We start from the raw sequence: 16,828 nt of genomic DNA, 5'->3' as shown, positions 1-16,828 counted from the left end.
CGTAAGGAACACGCCAGTTCACCAGGACTGGCCCTGCCTCTTCTGGCTACGGGACCTTGGTCTGAGCGGATCCCATCACACCCGGCCTCAATTTCATCGCTGACTCTAGTGACACCCAAACGGGTCGACAGCTCTAATAGTTTGAGAACGTCAAGAAAATGACTTCGCGAGGTTATCTAGGAATCCTCCAAAGTCAGCTTCCCCGGGGTCTCCCCAACCAGGCAGAACCCCAAGCCCAGGCCACCCAGAGGGAAGTGTGGGGTCCTCAGTTCAGGGGACGGTGCCGGAGGCTGTGCTGCCTCCTGCTGACTGAGCCCTGCAGCGGAAAAGGCATCTCCGTGTGTAGGGAGCATAAGAGGCACTCGGGTGCAGGGCCTGTGTGTGGTTTTAGAAAGGAACGCTGGTGCCGGCTTGCATTTTCTGAAGGCGCATCTACCCTCTGCATGGCAGGAGACCCCGGAGGACGAGTCTGTCCCATTTCATCAGGAGTCTCCCAGGCACCCCTGGAGTTCCCAGTGGCTCTTCATCCCATCGTCATATTCCAGGTGCTCATGCCCTGGGCTCCCGCACAGGCTGCCCACGTAGCCACGGCGTGTGTAAGGATCTGCTTTCCCCACCGGACGGACAGTGGGCATCCTGAAGGCAGGGGCCGTGCGGTCCCTTCCCAGACAGCCCAGGCAGAGCGCCGGCAGGCAGCAGCTGATCAAGACACTTTTACGGAACTCAATCTGACGCTTTCGTTTGTGTGTTACTTTGAAAGAAAGAAGAAAAAAGCACTGAAAATCCTCTTCTTGTCGGTTCGTCATGATGGGAGTCCTCTGTTCCAGCTTCTCCCGCTGAGAATGACTCATCTTTGTTTATTTCCGACCTGCTGACTCCCACAAAGACCCGCGCACACGGATGGTGCGTGTGTGTTTGTGCTGGATGGACTCTACCCTGCAGGATGGCTTTCGAGTCAACTGTGCCCCATCTGCAACGTCAATGTCTGCAGTAAACCAGATCTACTCCATTTCAGCAAGAAGCTGGAGTTACATGGAGCACTCTCTTTGGAAAAAGGGTCTGGTCCGTGGGCAGCAGGCAAGTCCGCCAGAGCAGGCGGTGCCTCCCATACCTTCCAGCTCAAGGGCAAAGAAACCCGGCCAGGCTCCTGGCTCCCTAACAGTTACTGCGTTATCTTTCTGGAAGGTGCTCCCATTCTTGGTTTTTCCCATTCACTATGATTAACTGCTGAGCTCAATTAGTCAGAGGCACTAACCTTTAATAACAAGGACGTTCAATGAAGAAGTGCTTACTGTTACCAAAAATTACTGTGGACGATGGAGTTTCCACAGAGTCGATTAGAGACTTCTCGTTGCCTCTCCTCTCACTCGAGGTAGCTGCCATGCTGGCATTGTGCAAGCATCAGAAGGTGGAAATCCAAGAGGGCTGCATGGGAGTGGTGCTGGCACAGCTTCCATAAATTTTCCCCCTCTCCCCCTCCAGCCATTCCTCCAGATAATACAAAATTAAACAAGAAGCCCTGAGGGCACTTCCTTGGCCCTGACTTCCTGCCCCTCAAGTGTAGGCCATCGCACACCGCGCAGTAACCAGTGCGTTACCTGCACCCGAGGAGAGCAGAGATGAGGACAGCACGGCGAGGAGACTCAAATAACAAAAGGCACAAACTGCCCTCCCTTTCTGAGGCGCAAGCTCCCCAGGTAACCCCACAAGGCCCCCACTGCACGGCGGTTAACACAGCCCCGTGTCACAGCCTAACAGAGCCTCACGTGCCTGTGTATCAATTTCTTGTCATAAGGACCATAATGTAAATAAGAAAAAAGAAAACTGTGCAATGCCTCATGCGGAATTCTTTATTTTTTCTCTCCCAAGTGCCTATTAACTAGTTAATAGAAAGTGAAGGACAGCTACCTTTGTTTCTTAGCATTAAGTGAAAACAAAACTGCGGTTTGCAACTAATTTTAACACCCGCATCGGTGTTTTAAAAAGTTGTTGTAAACGTGATGCTTCCTGCTGCGTTCTCTCCGCCATGAGGGCCAGTATGCACTCCATCCGCAGAAAATAAGATTAAATTCCACGGCAGGTTAGCTTCCCGTCACTTCTACAACCCAACGTGGTGCTGCCTGGCTCCCGGACCACCCAGGCCTTGCCACGCTCTGCCTGAAACCCCAGGCACACTGTCCCTGAGTCTCCTCTCAAGGCTCCGAGCGCCTTGGGGCAGAGGCGCTGGGCTTTATTTCCGGTGTCTCCCCTGGAGCCAAACGCACCGTGTTTCCTCTGTGCTGGCTGCTTGATATTTGATGAAAGACCAAAATGACTCACAACGTCAGGGTCTCCTTTGAACGCAGGAAGGAAACCCCAGCCCGCGCTGACCTCGGCCACGCGGAGTTAATGGAATCTGTAAACAGGCTCGGGGCCTCCCCTGATCACTCGGGGATGGGCCGTTCCTGTTCCGGCGTGAGGCCAGTGTGTGACTTCCCCGCTCTAAGATAATATTTCACTGTCCACCAGGACCCACCGGACACACTGGTTCCATAAAGACCCAGGACGAACAAGCCAGGGATGGCTGGTGATGGGAAAGATAAATCAGGTTCCCCCGAGGCCTTTAGAGCAAACACTGGGAATCCAAGAGGAAAAAACCCCCAACAGGACTTCTGCATACGCTTGTGTATAATCAGCCTCGTCAGCCCGGACTGGCCTGTGTTTGAACAGAAAGATCTGTGCCACACAACTTCTAGGGGCGAGGAGCCATATAAAAGCCAGCGTCTTTACATGGAATCTGAGAAATACGAAGAAAGCCACGCCGTTGGCCCCACTCCTAGATTCAAAAGCCGCTCCGCACACCTCAAAGACGCGCTTCCTGCCTGGTGGAGAGAGATGGAGGCAGAGAAGGCAGCGCCGGCTCGGTCGCCTACCAGCAACCTGACCCTGGACAAGAACGCCACTTAACCTCTCCCCACTTCCGCCGCTTCACGGGAAAGCAGGGGAATTAACGCTCGATGCAAACTTGCATGAATGTCATAAGACGAACAGGAGCCACCAGCTTCGGGACCACAGAATGTGGCTGTGGAGACGGCTGTTCTGTTTTGGCTTCGATAACCTCGCCACTGGACTCTGGATAAGAAGGTGCCGGAACGCCTCACGATTCAAAGAGGATGTCCTAAGATGCCTGCCGCTAAACGTCTGCCGGACGCCACTGCCAAGAGCTCTGCCGGCACACACCTTCAACCCGGTTCTGGCCACAAACAGGGACCCTGGTGCGATCATCCTCCCAGAACCCGAATTCCATGGCGGTGGCCTGGCCAGGGCTGCGCCTGCTGCAGGGAAAAGGGCCCCTGCCTCTCAGGGCAGTCTTGGCTCTAACAAAGCTTTCCTTTCAATACCTGAGCCAACGTCCATCTCCTTGAGGCTCCCCCCCCCCCCCCGATCGGTCCCAAAAAGGCCCACGGGGACCATCTGGGACAGTCAGGACTGTCCTTCCATCCTTTGATCCCAGCCAGCTGCCTCTATGCCCCCGTCCTTCGTCAACTCCCTTCAAGGATGCCCTCCACGACCCCGGTCCAGACCCATCAGCACCCTTCTCACCAATGCCTGCATTTGCTTTGATGCTCTGCCATCACCATGGAGACTGTGTCCAAGTCTGAACGTACATTTTCTTAAATATATTGAGTAACTCTGAGCAAATCAAATCCAACTTAAAATCAAGAATAGCACTGGTGTTTTAATAGTCAATATTGCCAATGGTCTATTAAATAGGGATAATGTAGAAACGGGTGATATGTGAGGAGGTGGTTGTTTTTTTAAGATAATACCACCCTCACATTTTTCATGCCTTGTCCCACATTCTGGCCAGTCTAATTCTCCTGCATAAAAACATCACCAAGTTGCATAATATTACAAAAGGGGCCACAGTCTTTGAAAAACTCATACTTTCAGAGACTAAGAACAGATCTAAATGTTGAGGAGGCTCCCAGCAGGCAGGGGGGTGGGGGGGCAAATGCCCAGTGAGGGACACGTGGGGGCCTTTCATGGCCAGCACCCCTCACCCGCCCAAAGGCAACAGCTTCAGGTCTGTCTTGGAAAAGCCGGCATCCAGCCACCTTTCCGAGTCACTTCTGTTTAAATGACGTATGTCACCAACAGAAAGCACAATCCATGGCCCTCGCTTGCACCCACACTTCCTCACGGAGGGGGCTGAATTACTTTTACATCTTGACTCCGGAAATGACACCAACAGTTACATATGAGCCCAGGGAAGGGCTTGATCATGCAAATGTCTTCTCTATGACTCATCATATGCATGAGCCTGTCGAGTCGCCACGCTGGACTCAGTTATTTGTAAAGGAATTCTTCAGTCGTAGTTTCTGCTCCTGTAATTGACCAGATTTATTCCATTCATTTAAAATTTTAAGTAGAAGAAAGTGGTCATCCTCTGGCTCTCTGACTGTGCACGCCCCACAGTGAGACACACTCAGTGCTGGACCCTGTGCTCGGCTGGGGAAGGGCACCCAGCTCCGCCACACCCTCGGGGGCAGTGGCCCGAATGCGGCACCTGGTCTGCTGTGAATGGACGATGAGCGGCAGGGTCAGCAGCACGGCTTCCCCAGGGATTTGCACAAGGCAAGAGGGGGACCCGGGCCCTCCCCAGATGCTGGTGGTTGGTCCCCCTTCCCTCCTTCTCTGCCCTGGAGAGAGACGTGCGTGGCCTGCACCAGGGATTCTCGTGCCCTTTGGCTCCTAGTTGGGTTTGGTCAAGGAGCAGGACAGGGAGGAGACTCGAGGCAGGGGGAGTGAGGTCAGGGTGCCTCCCCTGGGCCCCCTCTCCCTCTGAGCCATCACGAGTTGGACATATCCCTGGTTGAAGGCCACAGTCTTCACGGTTTCTGCCCCCTCCTTTCCCTGTTACATCCCTGGGGTTATAACCACCCCTGTGGCATGCCCATGGCTCTGTGGACATGCCTGTGGTTCACTCCCCTCAATGACACCACGTGTTTCCTGGAGCTCTGACTGGGCCAGTTGACTGTCAGTGGAACCTTATTTTTCTTATACTCTAAAGATAATTAAATGCAGTCATTTGTTCCAAAGGGGTATGTCAAAACCCATAAAATTCAACCACTTTATGACATCTTCTATAAAACATTTTATATCTGCAATTGAGTTTCCAGCATGACCATGGGCAACAGACAATACAGGTGGTAACAGTGCTCGCAGAAGAGAGAAACAGAAATATTTCCTTAAAATCAAACGGTATCCTCTAACAATAAAACACATACAACTGGCTTTAATTTCAAGAACACAATGCTGACATGTACGTGGCTATGCAATGCACTTGAAGAAGTTAAGCGTTGTTGAGACTTAATATCATTGAGTCAAAAATGGCCTGAACTGTAGTGTGCATTACGACTTCAGAGACGTATAGGTATGTCTTAGAAACAAGGCTTGTCTCAGAAAAACAACTCATTTATGATTTGGTAGGTAGCTCTTCCTGGGGGAGAAATACACATTTTCTTTTTACAGAGAACTTACTGTTGTATTTCCTATGGGAAGGATGTTAGGGCCCTGGTGTGACTGAGACAACACTGTCTCAACTAGAAAGAGGGGGTTGGCTTCCCCTGGGATCACGGGATGAACTTTGGGACACGTGTGACCATTCCTCATCGCAGGCCTGAGGCACTGCTGGGATTTTTAATTTGGGTATTTCTGTGGCGCCGGGAGCCTTTCTATTTATGTCACAGTTGTTTTTGGGTGGATGATCCATCTCAGCCGTGTCAGAGGTTACTGTTCGAAACACACAGAGCAGTCCCAGTAACTCGAAAGTGGGCTGGAAATATGGGCATCCAACGGTCCCTTCTCCAACTCCCTTAGTCACCAATGGCTGACTGTGCAGCTGCTACTAATTCACGTTAAGGCTGCATCTCATTCCGAGTTCTCACCTTGTCGGCGGTGGGTGGGATAATTAGTGTCAGTGTGTGGGATGTAGTTACAGGTGGACTGACAGAATCTTCCAGGTGGTGCTTCTGAGCAACCTCACTGGTTGGAAACACACCACAAACACAGTAAGACGTTTACGTGAGAAATGGGACCAGGCCTTTCCCTGAAGCCATCTCCCTCTCTCCGCAGGTGTGTGGGGCCCGTGCCACCCCTCGGGTGAAAGGCCATGCTTCTTTCGGATCCGCCCCCCCCCCCCCCCCGGCAGCGTGGGTGTGGCCGTGTGCTCCGCAGGTGCTCTTGCCCGATGGTCATTTACAGGCATCTTGTCACCTCTCAGCATCTGTGGCCAAATCTGTTTCCAAAGGGAAGCACAGTGGCATCTGGGGGCACTTTCATCTGTAATCGTTACTTCTCACCAGTGCTGACCTAACAGAATCTCCTCACTGATTATCCCAGGAGAAAAGTAGATTTCATTGGCTAAACTTGTCAGCAGGAAGCCTATGGGAGGCAAACTGGTAAGAAACCTGGGGAGGAAGTAGAGCTTTCATATGCGCCCCTGCTGGGCCACCGTGAGAGCCCCGCAGGCTGTTCGACACTCTGAACCTCAGTCTCCTCTTTATACGTGGAACGATGCCACGGCCCAGCTCGCAGAACTGTGGTAGACATCACGTTCGGCGCACACACAGGAACTCTGTTCTCTCCCTGCTCACCTGTGCACTGCGCGTTCCCAGGCTCATTTCTGGATACTAGGAGGGAATGGGCCAATTCCTGCCACATCTCATGGTGAACAGCCAACCAGGTAGAAAAAGGGAGGGAGGAGCAGAGAAGGTAAAAGCACCTATGTTCTAGCGGGAGTCCTGGGCAGGTGGAACCCTGTTGCAAACAGACCCGTTAGCCCTGGTTGGCCTCGCAAGTAGTAAGTCACGTCACCCAACAATGCTTGAAGTTTATTTTTCCTTTGAGGTATGTCTTTAACTTGCTTATGAGAACTGCATTAATTCCACCTCTTCTAATGTGGTCTGTTAGTGCATGCGTGTATGCGTGTGTGTGTGTATCCCCACTTGTATCTGTGGGAAAAACCCTGTAAACCCAGCAGAAGGAGCCGCTGCAGGAAGATCACACCTGGCATCACAGATGAAAACTGAGGACTTGACACATCAGAGGAGCTGCCACAGGAGCTGTGACCCCTGGGCCTTACAGGAGCCACATAAGTGTGGATGGCTCTGGTGGGAGGGGTAGCGGCAGAACAGAGCCAACCAATAGGAGAGAAGATTCCTGATCAGGAGAGGTGCGTCTCCCTCAGTGGGAGTGGACACTCAGCCCAGGTGGCCCAAAGACCAGAGAACTGACCGGCACACGACGGGGACCCCAGCATTACCACCTACCAGGCGACAGCTGCCAGGAGGAAGACAACTGTTTGGTGGATACGCCCACACATCAGCCAGGGATGAGGAGTCCTGAGGGCCCTCTGGCGCCACCTTGTAAACAGGAAGCGCCTGCAGGGACCTCATTATTGCACACGTGTTCCTCGGGGCAGGTGACTGCACAGGTTGATTTTCCGAGTCGCAAACCCACTCTGACGTCCCGGGAGGCCTTACCTTCAGCGGTGCCTGACAGGCCGTCGGCTTTGAAGTTGCTGGTGCTTTTCTTCCTTCGGTGCTTCTTTCTGTTGGCGTGGGGGGAGGGGGGCGGGTCGAGCTTGGGGCTGGTGGTGCTGGACATGCTTGGGCTGGAGCACACGGAGTCGCCCAGTCCCGTGTCTGCGTCGGACCGGAAAGGCAAAACAGAGCAAGCGTCAGCACGTCAAACCACGAAAACCATGTTCCTCCAAAAGCATATCAAGCTCCACAAGTCATTTACTATTGGAATAGAAAGCATATTACACAATACATATGAGACTGCTGGATGGAGGCCCAGAGCACTCAGTACTGAAGGATCCTGAAGGTGGTCAACAGGTACAAACATCCAGGTATAAAACCACTACGGTGCAGTTCATGTAATCATAGTCCACACAACACAGTTCTGTATGTGATGTAATATGTAGTTAGCAATACTGTAATGGAGATTTGAAAGTTGCTAAGAGAATAGATGTTAAAATTTCTCATCACAAGAAAAAAACACTATAATAGTGATGATGGGTACTAACTAGACTTACTCTGGGAGCACTTCCCTACATACATCAAATCATTGCTATACACCTGGAACTACGCACTGTGGCCCGGGCCCTGGAAATGGGATTCTCAGTTTGCTGCTGGAGGAAGAACAGCCAACCGCATGGGGCCACTCTGAATTGGGTGGCCATGGTGGGCGGGTTAAGGGGAGCAGGCACAATGCGGGAGTGGGTGGTTGAGTGAGGAGAGGCAGCTGCCACCAAACCACTTGTCCACCTAGAGGACGCTCAGCGTGCTGGGTCCAGGCGGGCTGGCTGTGGCCAGGATACCAACTACAACCGTGACCCAGAGAAGGCGATCGCGGAAGCAAATTACGGCAGAGGTCAGGGAGGAATATGGTCCTGGGCCAGGGAGGCTGAGGCAGGAGGCCGGCAGGGACTGTGGCCTGGGGCTCACGTGGAGGTGGCCACTGTTGCTAGTTAGCCGGGGCCTGAGCTGGTGCTGGGATATTAATGCCCCTGGCTCCCAGGAGCAGCTAACATTCCTCATTTTAAAATAGGAGCGACCCAAACGCACGACACTTCCACACTGTGCTTCTCCCTTCCCGACGAGCCCCTGCCTGACAAGAGATCCCTCAAAGTGAAGAGGCTGAAAGCCCAGCCTCAGATCCCGGAAATGAGCTCTAGCTGCAGCCCCGGCAACGACGCCATCCACGTCCCCTGATGGCCTGCAAATAATGTGTTTCATTTTGTATCAATGACTGGGCAGCGGGACAGGTGACGATGGTGGTTCGTGGACTGTGGGAGGGGAGAGGTGAGGAGAAAGAGGGCATGCCAAATTAAAAAAGCAAGCACCTCGTTACTCCACACCTATCTCGGCTTTGACAGGGCCACGGAGAGCCGAGCTGGATAGGCCGTCCACTGCCAGCCCGCGCGATGGGCGTCAGCCATTAGTTCTTCCCAATCGGGCATCAATGTTCAACGCACACCCCAAAATGTATATAATCCAAGCAGTAACGACAGCAGTCTGCAGCCTCTCCGAGCTGCGGCACGTGAAGTATGAGTCCGGGAGGCAGCCCGCTCCTCACTCGGGAGGCTGACAAGCATGACTGCAGGGATAAAATAACACTCCGTTCGCATAAATATCAAGCAGCCTGCCCGAGACTGATGGGCCAGGAATGGATTCTTAGCTATCATTCCGGCAGACAGGCCCAAGGACACTCATAACTTATTTTACAATCATTTAGTTTCAGCTCAAGTGGAAAACGTGACAACTTATCTCTGCTGACAAGATGCCATGTCGAACCTTACAATTAACTCTCCTCTGATTATCTGCCCAGCCGATCATTAGCTGGCCCGTTTTGATGAACTGTTGTGGGGAGCTCGCCTCGGCGATCGCCGGCACCGCCAGGTGTAGTGAATTGGTTTTTGATGTCCCGGCTGATGCTCCAACAGACCGGCTCTGCGGTGTGGGCCTGCGGCCGGCTGCTCTGGGTCTGAAAAGGCATCTGCGGGGAGGCATCCTTCTGCACTGTCCCCACCACCATGATGGCCGCAGCGAGTGCTATGACCACTGCCACTAGCCCTCCCGAGCCGTCCCCAGGACTACCTAGGTCGAAGGTGGCCACTCCCCAGACTTGGAGTCTGTATTTCAGGGAGCCCTGGGCCCTCTGGAGGGACACCTGCCACCTCTCTTCCCTGTGGGCTTGGCTGGAGAGGGGGTGCTGAGAATCTGCACCAGGGAGCCACCCACACTGTCTGGAGGAGCTGCTGGGGGCCGGAGGGTTGGCCGACTGTGGATTTCCTACGTGCTGATTAAAAATACAAGATGCTTTCAACGTAGGGTCCCAAGAAGCAGGCATCTTTATGAAAAAGAAAAGGGGGAAAAGACAGGTGTGTGCATTCGCTCTTTCTCCCTTTCACGTATTCCCTCACTCATTTGGTGGTTTCCGAAATAATAGCAAAAATCTTTTTTGGGGGGTGGGTATTAAAAGAATTCAAAATGATCAAACTCAGTGCTATTTGTCAGGGCTGGGGCGGGGGAGGGGATCCGTTGAGAGCTAAGACCTTCTACAAATTCAAGATGAAGCCACGGTAGGCTGGGAAATTAAAACGCGCATCCTCCGAGACAAGGCCCACTGCGCAGAGCTGATTTGGACCTTGAATGCAGGCTCTGTTCCTTCTGAAGCTGAGAGATGTGCAGGCTGGTAAATAAAGGACAGGCCACCTCTGCCATCGGGGAAATCACAACATCCCGGCCTCTGTTAAAAGGTGAGTGTGAAGTGAAGTTCAAAACCTCGCCCTTCTCACAGTCCTTTTGACGGCGCTTTCAGCAGGAGGAGGCGGACTTGAATCCCCATTTCTGAAGATGTTTCAGAGCCGGGCACATTGTCCGGTTCCCTTTGCCACTCGCGGTGCGCACAGAGGTGCATGGTGTCAGAAGAAGGGGCAGCGGGGACACCATGGGGGGCCGAGGAAGATGACAGGTGTTGTGGGAAAGGAAGAGACAACACAGGGTTAGATGGAGTCACAGAAGTGGGGAGGAAAGGGACACAATGGGGGAGGGGGGAAGGAGAGAGAATCGGGGGAGAAGCAGTGCCTACGCGGGCCGTTCTAATTACAGCGGATGTCTCTCAATGGAGCAGCATTGACCGGACTTTAGGAAACCTGATCTTCGTTTACATGCAGCCCTCACGCACGGCCCATGTTTACCAAGCCTTACAAGGAAACCGGCACAGATTCCGTCTCTCATTAGGGTGCAGGGCTTCTTTCTGAGGCGGTAAGCATGTTCTAAGCCTCACCAAAGTATGGCGAGGGCTGCACGTCTCTGTGAATATACGAAAACTGCTGAACTGAACACTTGAAATAATCTAAGTGTATGTCATGTGAGTTTTACCTCAATGAGGCTGTTTTTTTTGTTGTTGTTTGGTGTTTGTTTGTTTTTTAAGGAAAACACTAGAGAGGGGTCATTTCGTTCAACATTGAAAAGCAATCAATAAGGAAGACAAAGTACATCGCCTGCACAGTCTGGTGTGATGCGGGGATGGAGCAGGAGGAGGAGCTTGGGGACACTCAGAAGTGAGAGCTGAAGGCCTCGTGCAAGACTGAGCCCCAAAGCTGAGTTTGAGAGGGAACTGCCCAGGCCACTGGGCACCTGCTAAAGTCTGGCTCCATGCTGCAGACCTTCTGTGGGAGCTGCCCACTCCCTCCCTGTCCCGGGGAGTGAGCACAGGCCCACGTTCCCCGTCTTGGTGCACACCATTTTCTCTGCACCCACCATCTCCTCCGCTCTCCCTTCTCCCCACTGCACAGATGTCCTCAAGACCCTTTAGTTCCTCCTCATGCCTGATGGCCAGCTCACACCAAATGCAGTCCTCTGATTGGGGGAGGGAGGAAAGGAAGAACGTCTAGTAAGAAGTCCGAGTGGGAACATGCCAAGAAAAAACCTGTAAGAGTATGCAAGTGAGATTTTATACTTACGGGTCAAAAATGAAACTGTTCTCTAGTTGAATGCTAGCCGAATGCAAGCTGCGCACTGTTTAAATTCATCTGGTGTACTCCTCCGAGACACATAAGGGCGCTCTGAGCGGCACAGTTAGGTGGAATTTAAATCATTTCAAGAGATTCCTATTTCCCCAGCCTCATCTCTTTTTACATAATCAGCCAAACCATTTCTCAGGTTTGGTGCTCATGGCTGCCAAGTGACAAAACGATTCTGTTTTGCGTCGAGGCTGGGGAAAGACCAAGAATGTCTTGAGGAAAACTCAACAGGGAAGTTAACTAAATGTATAATCCCTCTTTGGTGACATAAATGTCCAGTCTTCAGAAACTTGGCTGTTTCTATTGCAAGTCACGGACGGACTGCTGCACAGGTTGTCCTGCCTGAGGTAGGGAAGGCGAACCGCCAGGGCAGGACACGGACAGCGCTGTCCATGGTGCTGAACACCTTCGGCCAGCTCATTCTGCACCAGGGACAGAAACACCAACACAAGGCTGCTTCCTCATGGCACATTCTGGCCCTTAATCTACTGGCATCACGTGGTTTGAAAAGGAGAGCGATGGTGTCGCCGGTTTAAGAAAGCTGCGTACAAAAACCCAGACTAAAATAAGCAGGTCAGTTAGTTAACATCTCATCCCACCGATCAAAGGTGAAATGTCAAAGATAAGAACATCCATTTTTTTTCACATCATGAGTAGAGTGTGTCTTAGTTTGCTTAATATTTCCCTACTGCTTAGATGAATTTCAGATTTTTGGCGTTAAATCAATACCTTTGTGTATATTTTAATATCTAGAATTACTATGTTAGGGCAGCTTTCAAGATATGGGTGCCAGGAAATGAGCGTTTGTGGGCTCTAGAAACATGCTGTGCACTGCTCCTGGGAGTTCTGTGCCTCCCCCGCCAGCGCTGCCCAGGCACCCACATTGCCAGGCTCCTGAAGCCTGGGGACCGCGGTTGATGCGAATCCAGCTCCCGCCCTGCCTGCCTCCTGATGCAGAAGTGCTCCATCCTCAGCGTGGCCACATCAGGTGGCACGGAGGGAAGAAGAGCCATGCAATGGGTTCCAGGAGAAGGAACCAGCACAGCTGGAGAATCCGAAGGGCATTCCAAATCCCAGCCTGGCCACGCGGCTTTGGGTGACTCATTGCTTGTACTAGAAAATAAATTTCTTCACAGGCAGAAGAGCCCTCCGGAACACCGATACATGGCCTGCACAACCCAAACCTGGGTGCACAGGCCATGGTCCCAGGCCATCCACACCAAGCCACACTGCTCTTCAACTGTGACCTAAGTGTGGTGCCAGGCCAACTGACAAACGGACGACAGACAGACCCACTCACCAGTGCTAGACTCTCTTCCAGAGCTGTAACAACAGAAGTAAATGAAACATAGTTGCTGTGCTGAATGACCTGCATCCTAGTGAGGGGACATCAACAGACACACTCCCACACAAACTCACACACCCACACACACACCTACTCATCCACATATTGCACACCCACACATACACATGCTCCCACACCCCCCAGCACACATACAAACACACATATGCACCCACATACTCAGACACACACACCCACACACACACCTACTCACTTACCCACATATTGCACACCCACACATACACATACTTCCACACACACATTCCCCCACACGTATGCCCACATATACATCCACACACATACACACACACACATGCACTCACATACTCAGACACACACACACACTCTCATTCACACACCCACACTTCCACACACACTCACATTCCCACACACATATGCCCACACATACATCCACACACATACACACACACTGGAGAAATGATAAGTGCTGGGGACAAAAACGAACCGCAGAGGGCAGAGGAAAAATGGGGTGAGGGTGGCGGGTCACTGCAGGCTTTAACCTCCCTCCATCCTGAAAACCATGAAAACACAAAAGCAAAGGGTGGCTGAGTTTTTTAGGACAAGAATCCTCTAGAAAGTTAAAACAGCCCAGAACTACAACACAAAAATGCCCATTACTGATACAGAAGATTATAACTTTAAAGGAAAAAGTTTAACTACTAGAGAGGCTCTTGGGCGATTCAGAGGTGCTGTGATTAAAGCTACACAAACGACAGTGAGAGGACAGCTGGCTCACCGGTCCCTTCAGTGGCGGCGACGTTCGGGCCCGGCGACCTGCACTGTGAGGCCCGGCCGGACCCTGCGCCAAGGAGGCTGCCCCTCTTCTTAGCTCCGCGCACACCAAACCCCGGGTGCTGTGATGTGGTTCTGGGGCGTTTCCCTGAGGTGATGGCGCCTCTCTGGTTTTTAGTTTATTCTGTGTGCCATGTCCAGCAGGCACCAAGCACCAAGAAAGGTGCTCAGTGAAAAGGTCCTTCAGTAAAGGATGCTCCGAGACAGACTGAAGCACAAAGAAAAGAACATGAATTTGGGTGGACCTTTGAATGCTGGAGGAAACACAAACCTAGCATATGCACAAGTGTATCTTTAAGACCTAGAGGTTTAAAATATTATTTAAATACCAGCTTAAAAAAGGCTGTATTAATAGTAATCCTCACAGTTTGGGGCACTTTGGAGAATACATTATTTCCATTGAAAAATGATAAATTACATCTCCGTTTTAAAAAGATCTCCAGTCCCCTCAGGCATCATGTATAATCTTTTGCCATGTTTGAAGTCAACGGTGGTGTGTTTTTTTTAAATGAAATCAAAGGCTAATTTGCAAAGTCATAAAAATAATATCTCATGCACATTTGAAATAATACTTGAAAAAAGTTCTTGTTCAGTCTATGTAATTTCATGACCTTCTCCTAAACCATGGGACAGGTGGTCTGACTAATGAAAGGGGTCCCTGTGGTTCCCAAGCCTTTATTGACGGTGGATGGCACGCCACAGCCAGAGCCGTGAGTGACAGCACCGAGGTATCAGGTGCCTCAAACAGAAGGCCTGGCCACTTGAAAGAGAGGTTCCGCACGTCTCAGAAACCCCATTCCTTTCCGCCACACCTGGGCCTGAACAATACCCCAGTCAAGGGGCTTGAGGTTGCTGGGCCGGACGCCCTCGCTCCTTGAGCCACCCGGCCCACGGGGAAGCTGCGAAGGGCTGGGTCCCACTGGTAGTCCACCCAGAGCTGTCTCACACAGAGAGCCCTGGAACTCAACTAGGGCAACCACTCAGGACCACAGGGGAGGAAGCACATCACTTAGGAGTGTGACCATAACTACACATGGAGGGAGCACGCGTGTGTGTGTGCACGCGCGCCCGCGCGATGGAACGCTGAAACACCAGATATTTACTGACTGGACAAATAACTACCCAGTGCTGCCTGTGGGAGGCGCTCTCTTGGGGCCTGGGGAGAGAGCAGCAAATACAACAGAAAGGCATTATGGGTTTAAAAACCAGATATAGTTAACAGTGCAAAAACCTAACAGATGAATCCAACTGTAAGTACATAGTCATATGTAAGGCTACAGATTGCGGTGTAGATCTAAGAGGTATTCAAAATATATTTACATAAATTTGTATCATGAACTGCCTTCGGTACCTGTTTAATACCTGTATAATCCTTTAAAAAAATAAACATTTTTGATGAAAATATGGGGGGAAAGCCCCCACCTTTAAATTTGAGGGTAATTGTTCTACGATTTTTTTTTTGAAGTGTGAGATGACTTCTTCAACAGCCCCCGAAAAGAGAAAATTTCTCTTTCCTAAAATTTTGTTAACCTGCTGCTAATAACTAATGACTGTGCTACATATTTCATGTAGATTCCAGGGCGGGGGTTACACTCTCACTTCCCCTGCCTGAAAACTGGACGTCATCAACCTACTCGTGTCCTAACTGGTGGCCGGTGAGCCCCATTGCAGACACTCACTGGCGTGAAGAAGCCGAGACATGGAGGTCACCTGCTCCTTGAATGTTGGAATCAACCTGGTGTGCTGTCAATGGAAGATGACTATACTATTAAAACAGTGTATTTGAAATACACGGTGTCCCCCAAAATATGCACACCTTTAAGAGCTGATAGCTCAATGTATCTTTCTTTTCAGATGTAACCCATTGGAATTAATGATTCAAAGTGTGTATACATTTTTTTGGGATACCCAGTATTTACAAGGTCACAGCTATGTGGCAGGTAGGATGACAGAAGGTTCCCCAAATCAGACAGCAAATGAACAGATCACAGTGGACTGTTCTGTTTCCACCCCAAATCTAGTTAAGATTTCTCCTCCTTGGCTGGAGCCGGACAGTTTCCCACACTTCGAGAGCTCTAAGCTCTGATGGAGGGCGGGCTGGCGTGGTGGGAGGCACGTGAAGAGCCCTGTCACCTAGGATACGGGGACACTGTTGATTTTTCCGGCATATACAAGGGACTCCACTGGTGGGTGGCACCCGGGGGAAACAAAGGCTCCATCTGAGGTGCTTAGAGGAACCATCTTAATGAGGGGGGGCCCGTCTGGCTCTGCCTGGGACAATCCCAGTTTATGTCTGTTCCTGGTTTAATGATTATCATATGGGCACCACATCTCAACCCCACTCTGCAGTCATTTCTAAAAATGACAAGAAGAACACAGTTCAAAGGAAATCTAATCACCACGATGGCTCAGCTGTAGGCCATGAGCGGTTTCATAAAAACAGAAAAGCTGATCTGAAAACCTGCCCCCAAGTGTTTCATGCTATCGAGCCTCATGACAACCTCCTGTCAGTCTCAAATCGAAAACACGCCTGCGACCGGTAGATGCTGGAAACTCTGTAACATGACACGTAATTTTAACGCAGACGAAAATCTGTCAAATATTATACTCGGGTAACTGTCTCCACCAACAACCCCATGGATGAAGACGCCGCAATAATATCTTCATTCAAAACCGCAGGAAAAAACACCGGTTGGTTTCTGAAGTGTTGTTTAAAGTACAGCCTTTTCCAATAGCTTAATAATAGTGGCCAAATGAATGGCTCTTATTTAGTATTTTCCATTTTTCTGAACGAGAAGCCATTCAGAGTGTAATGGTGGTGTTTAAGATTAAACTTACTCCTGACAAAAAGCAACCACTGATTCAGCATTAACTCTAGAACATTCTCTTATAAAAGGATCTGGCTTCATTTGCACCACAATAGTTTTATCATATTAGCTCTACAACTATCTTGGAATTTGGGCTTTGTCCTGGCAAAAATAATACAATACGATAAAAGAAAGTGCGTGGAGATCCTGCGATGGGTTTGCTGTGAGTTTAAAGCGTTTTCTTTATCGCGGCTACAATTTTGTCAAAATAGTTCAATAGGATACTGT

At 50.8% G+C, this 16,828-nt stretch overlaps 1 protein-coding gene across 9 annotated transcripts in view; it reads right to left on the bottom strand.

The window, feature by feature from the left end:
* AGAP1 (ArfGAP with GTPase domain, ankyrin repeat and PH domain 1) overlaps positions 1 to 16,828 on the bottom strand; it is a 409,239-nt gene that overhangs the window by 90,067 nt on the left and 302,344 nt on the right. For all 9 annotated transcript variants that reach the window (XM_059703631.1, XM_059703632.1, XM_059703634.1 and 6 more), the window contains one exon: positions 7,527 to 7,688. In XM_059703631.1, coding sequence (XP_059559614.1) covers positions 7,527 to 7,688 — 162 coding nt within the window. The remainder of the gene's footprint in view (positions 1 to 7,526; positions 7,689 to 16,828) is intronic.

Source organism: Myotis daubentonii, chromosome 7, assembly GCF_963259705.1.
Source record: "Myotis daubentonii chromosome 7, mMyoDau2.1, whole genome shotgun sequence".
Taxonomy (NCBI): domain Eukaryota; kingdom Metazoa; phylum Chordata; class Mammalia; order Chiroptera; family Vespertilionidae; genus Myotis; species Myotis daubentonii.
Note: the sequence above shows the minus strand (reverse complement) of the source record. Positions and strands in the feature narration are given on the sequence as shown.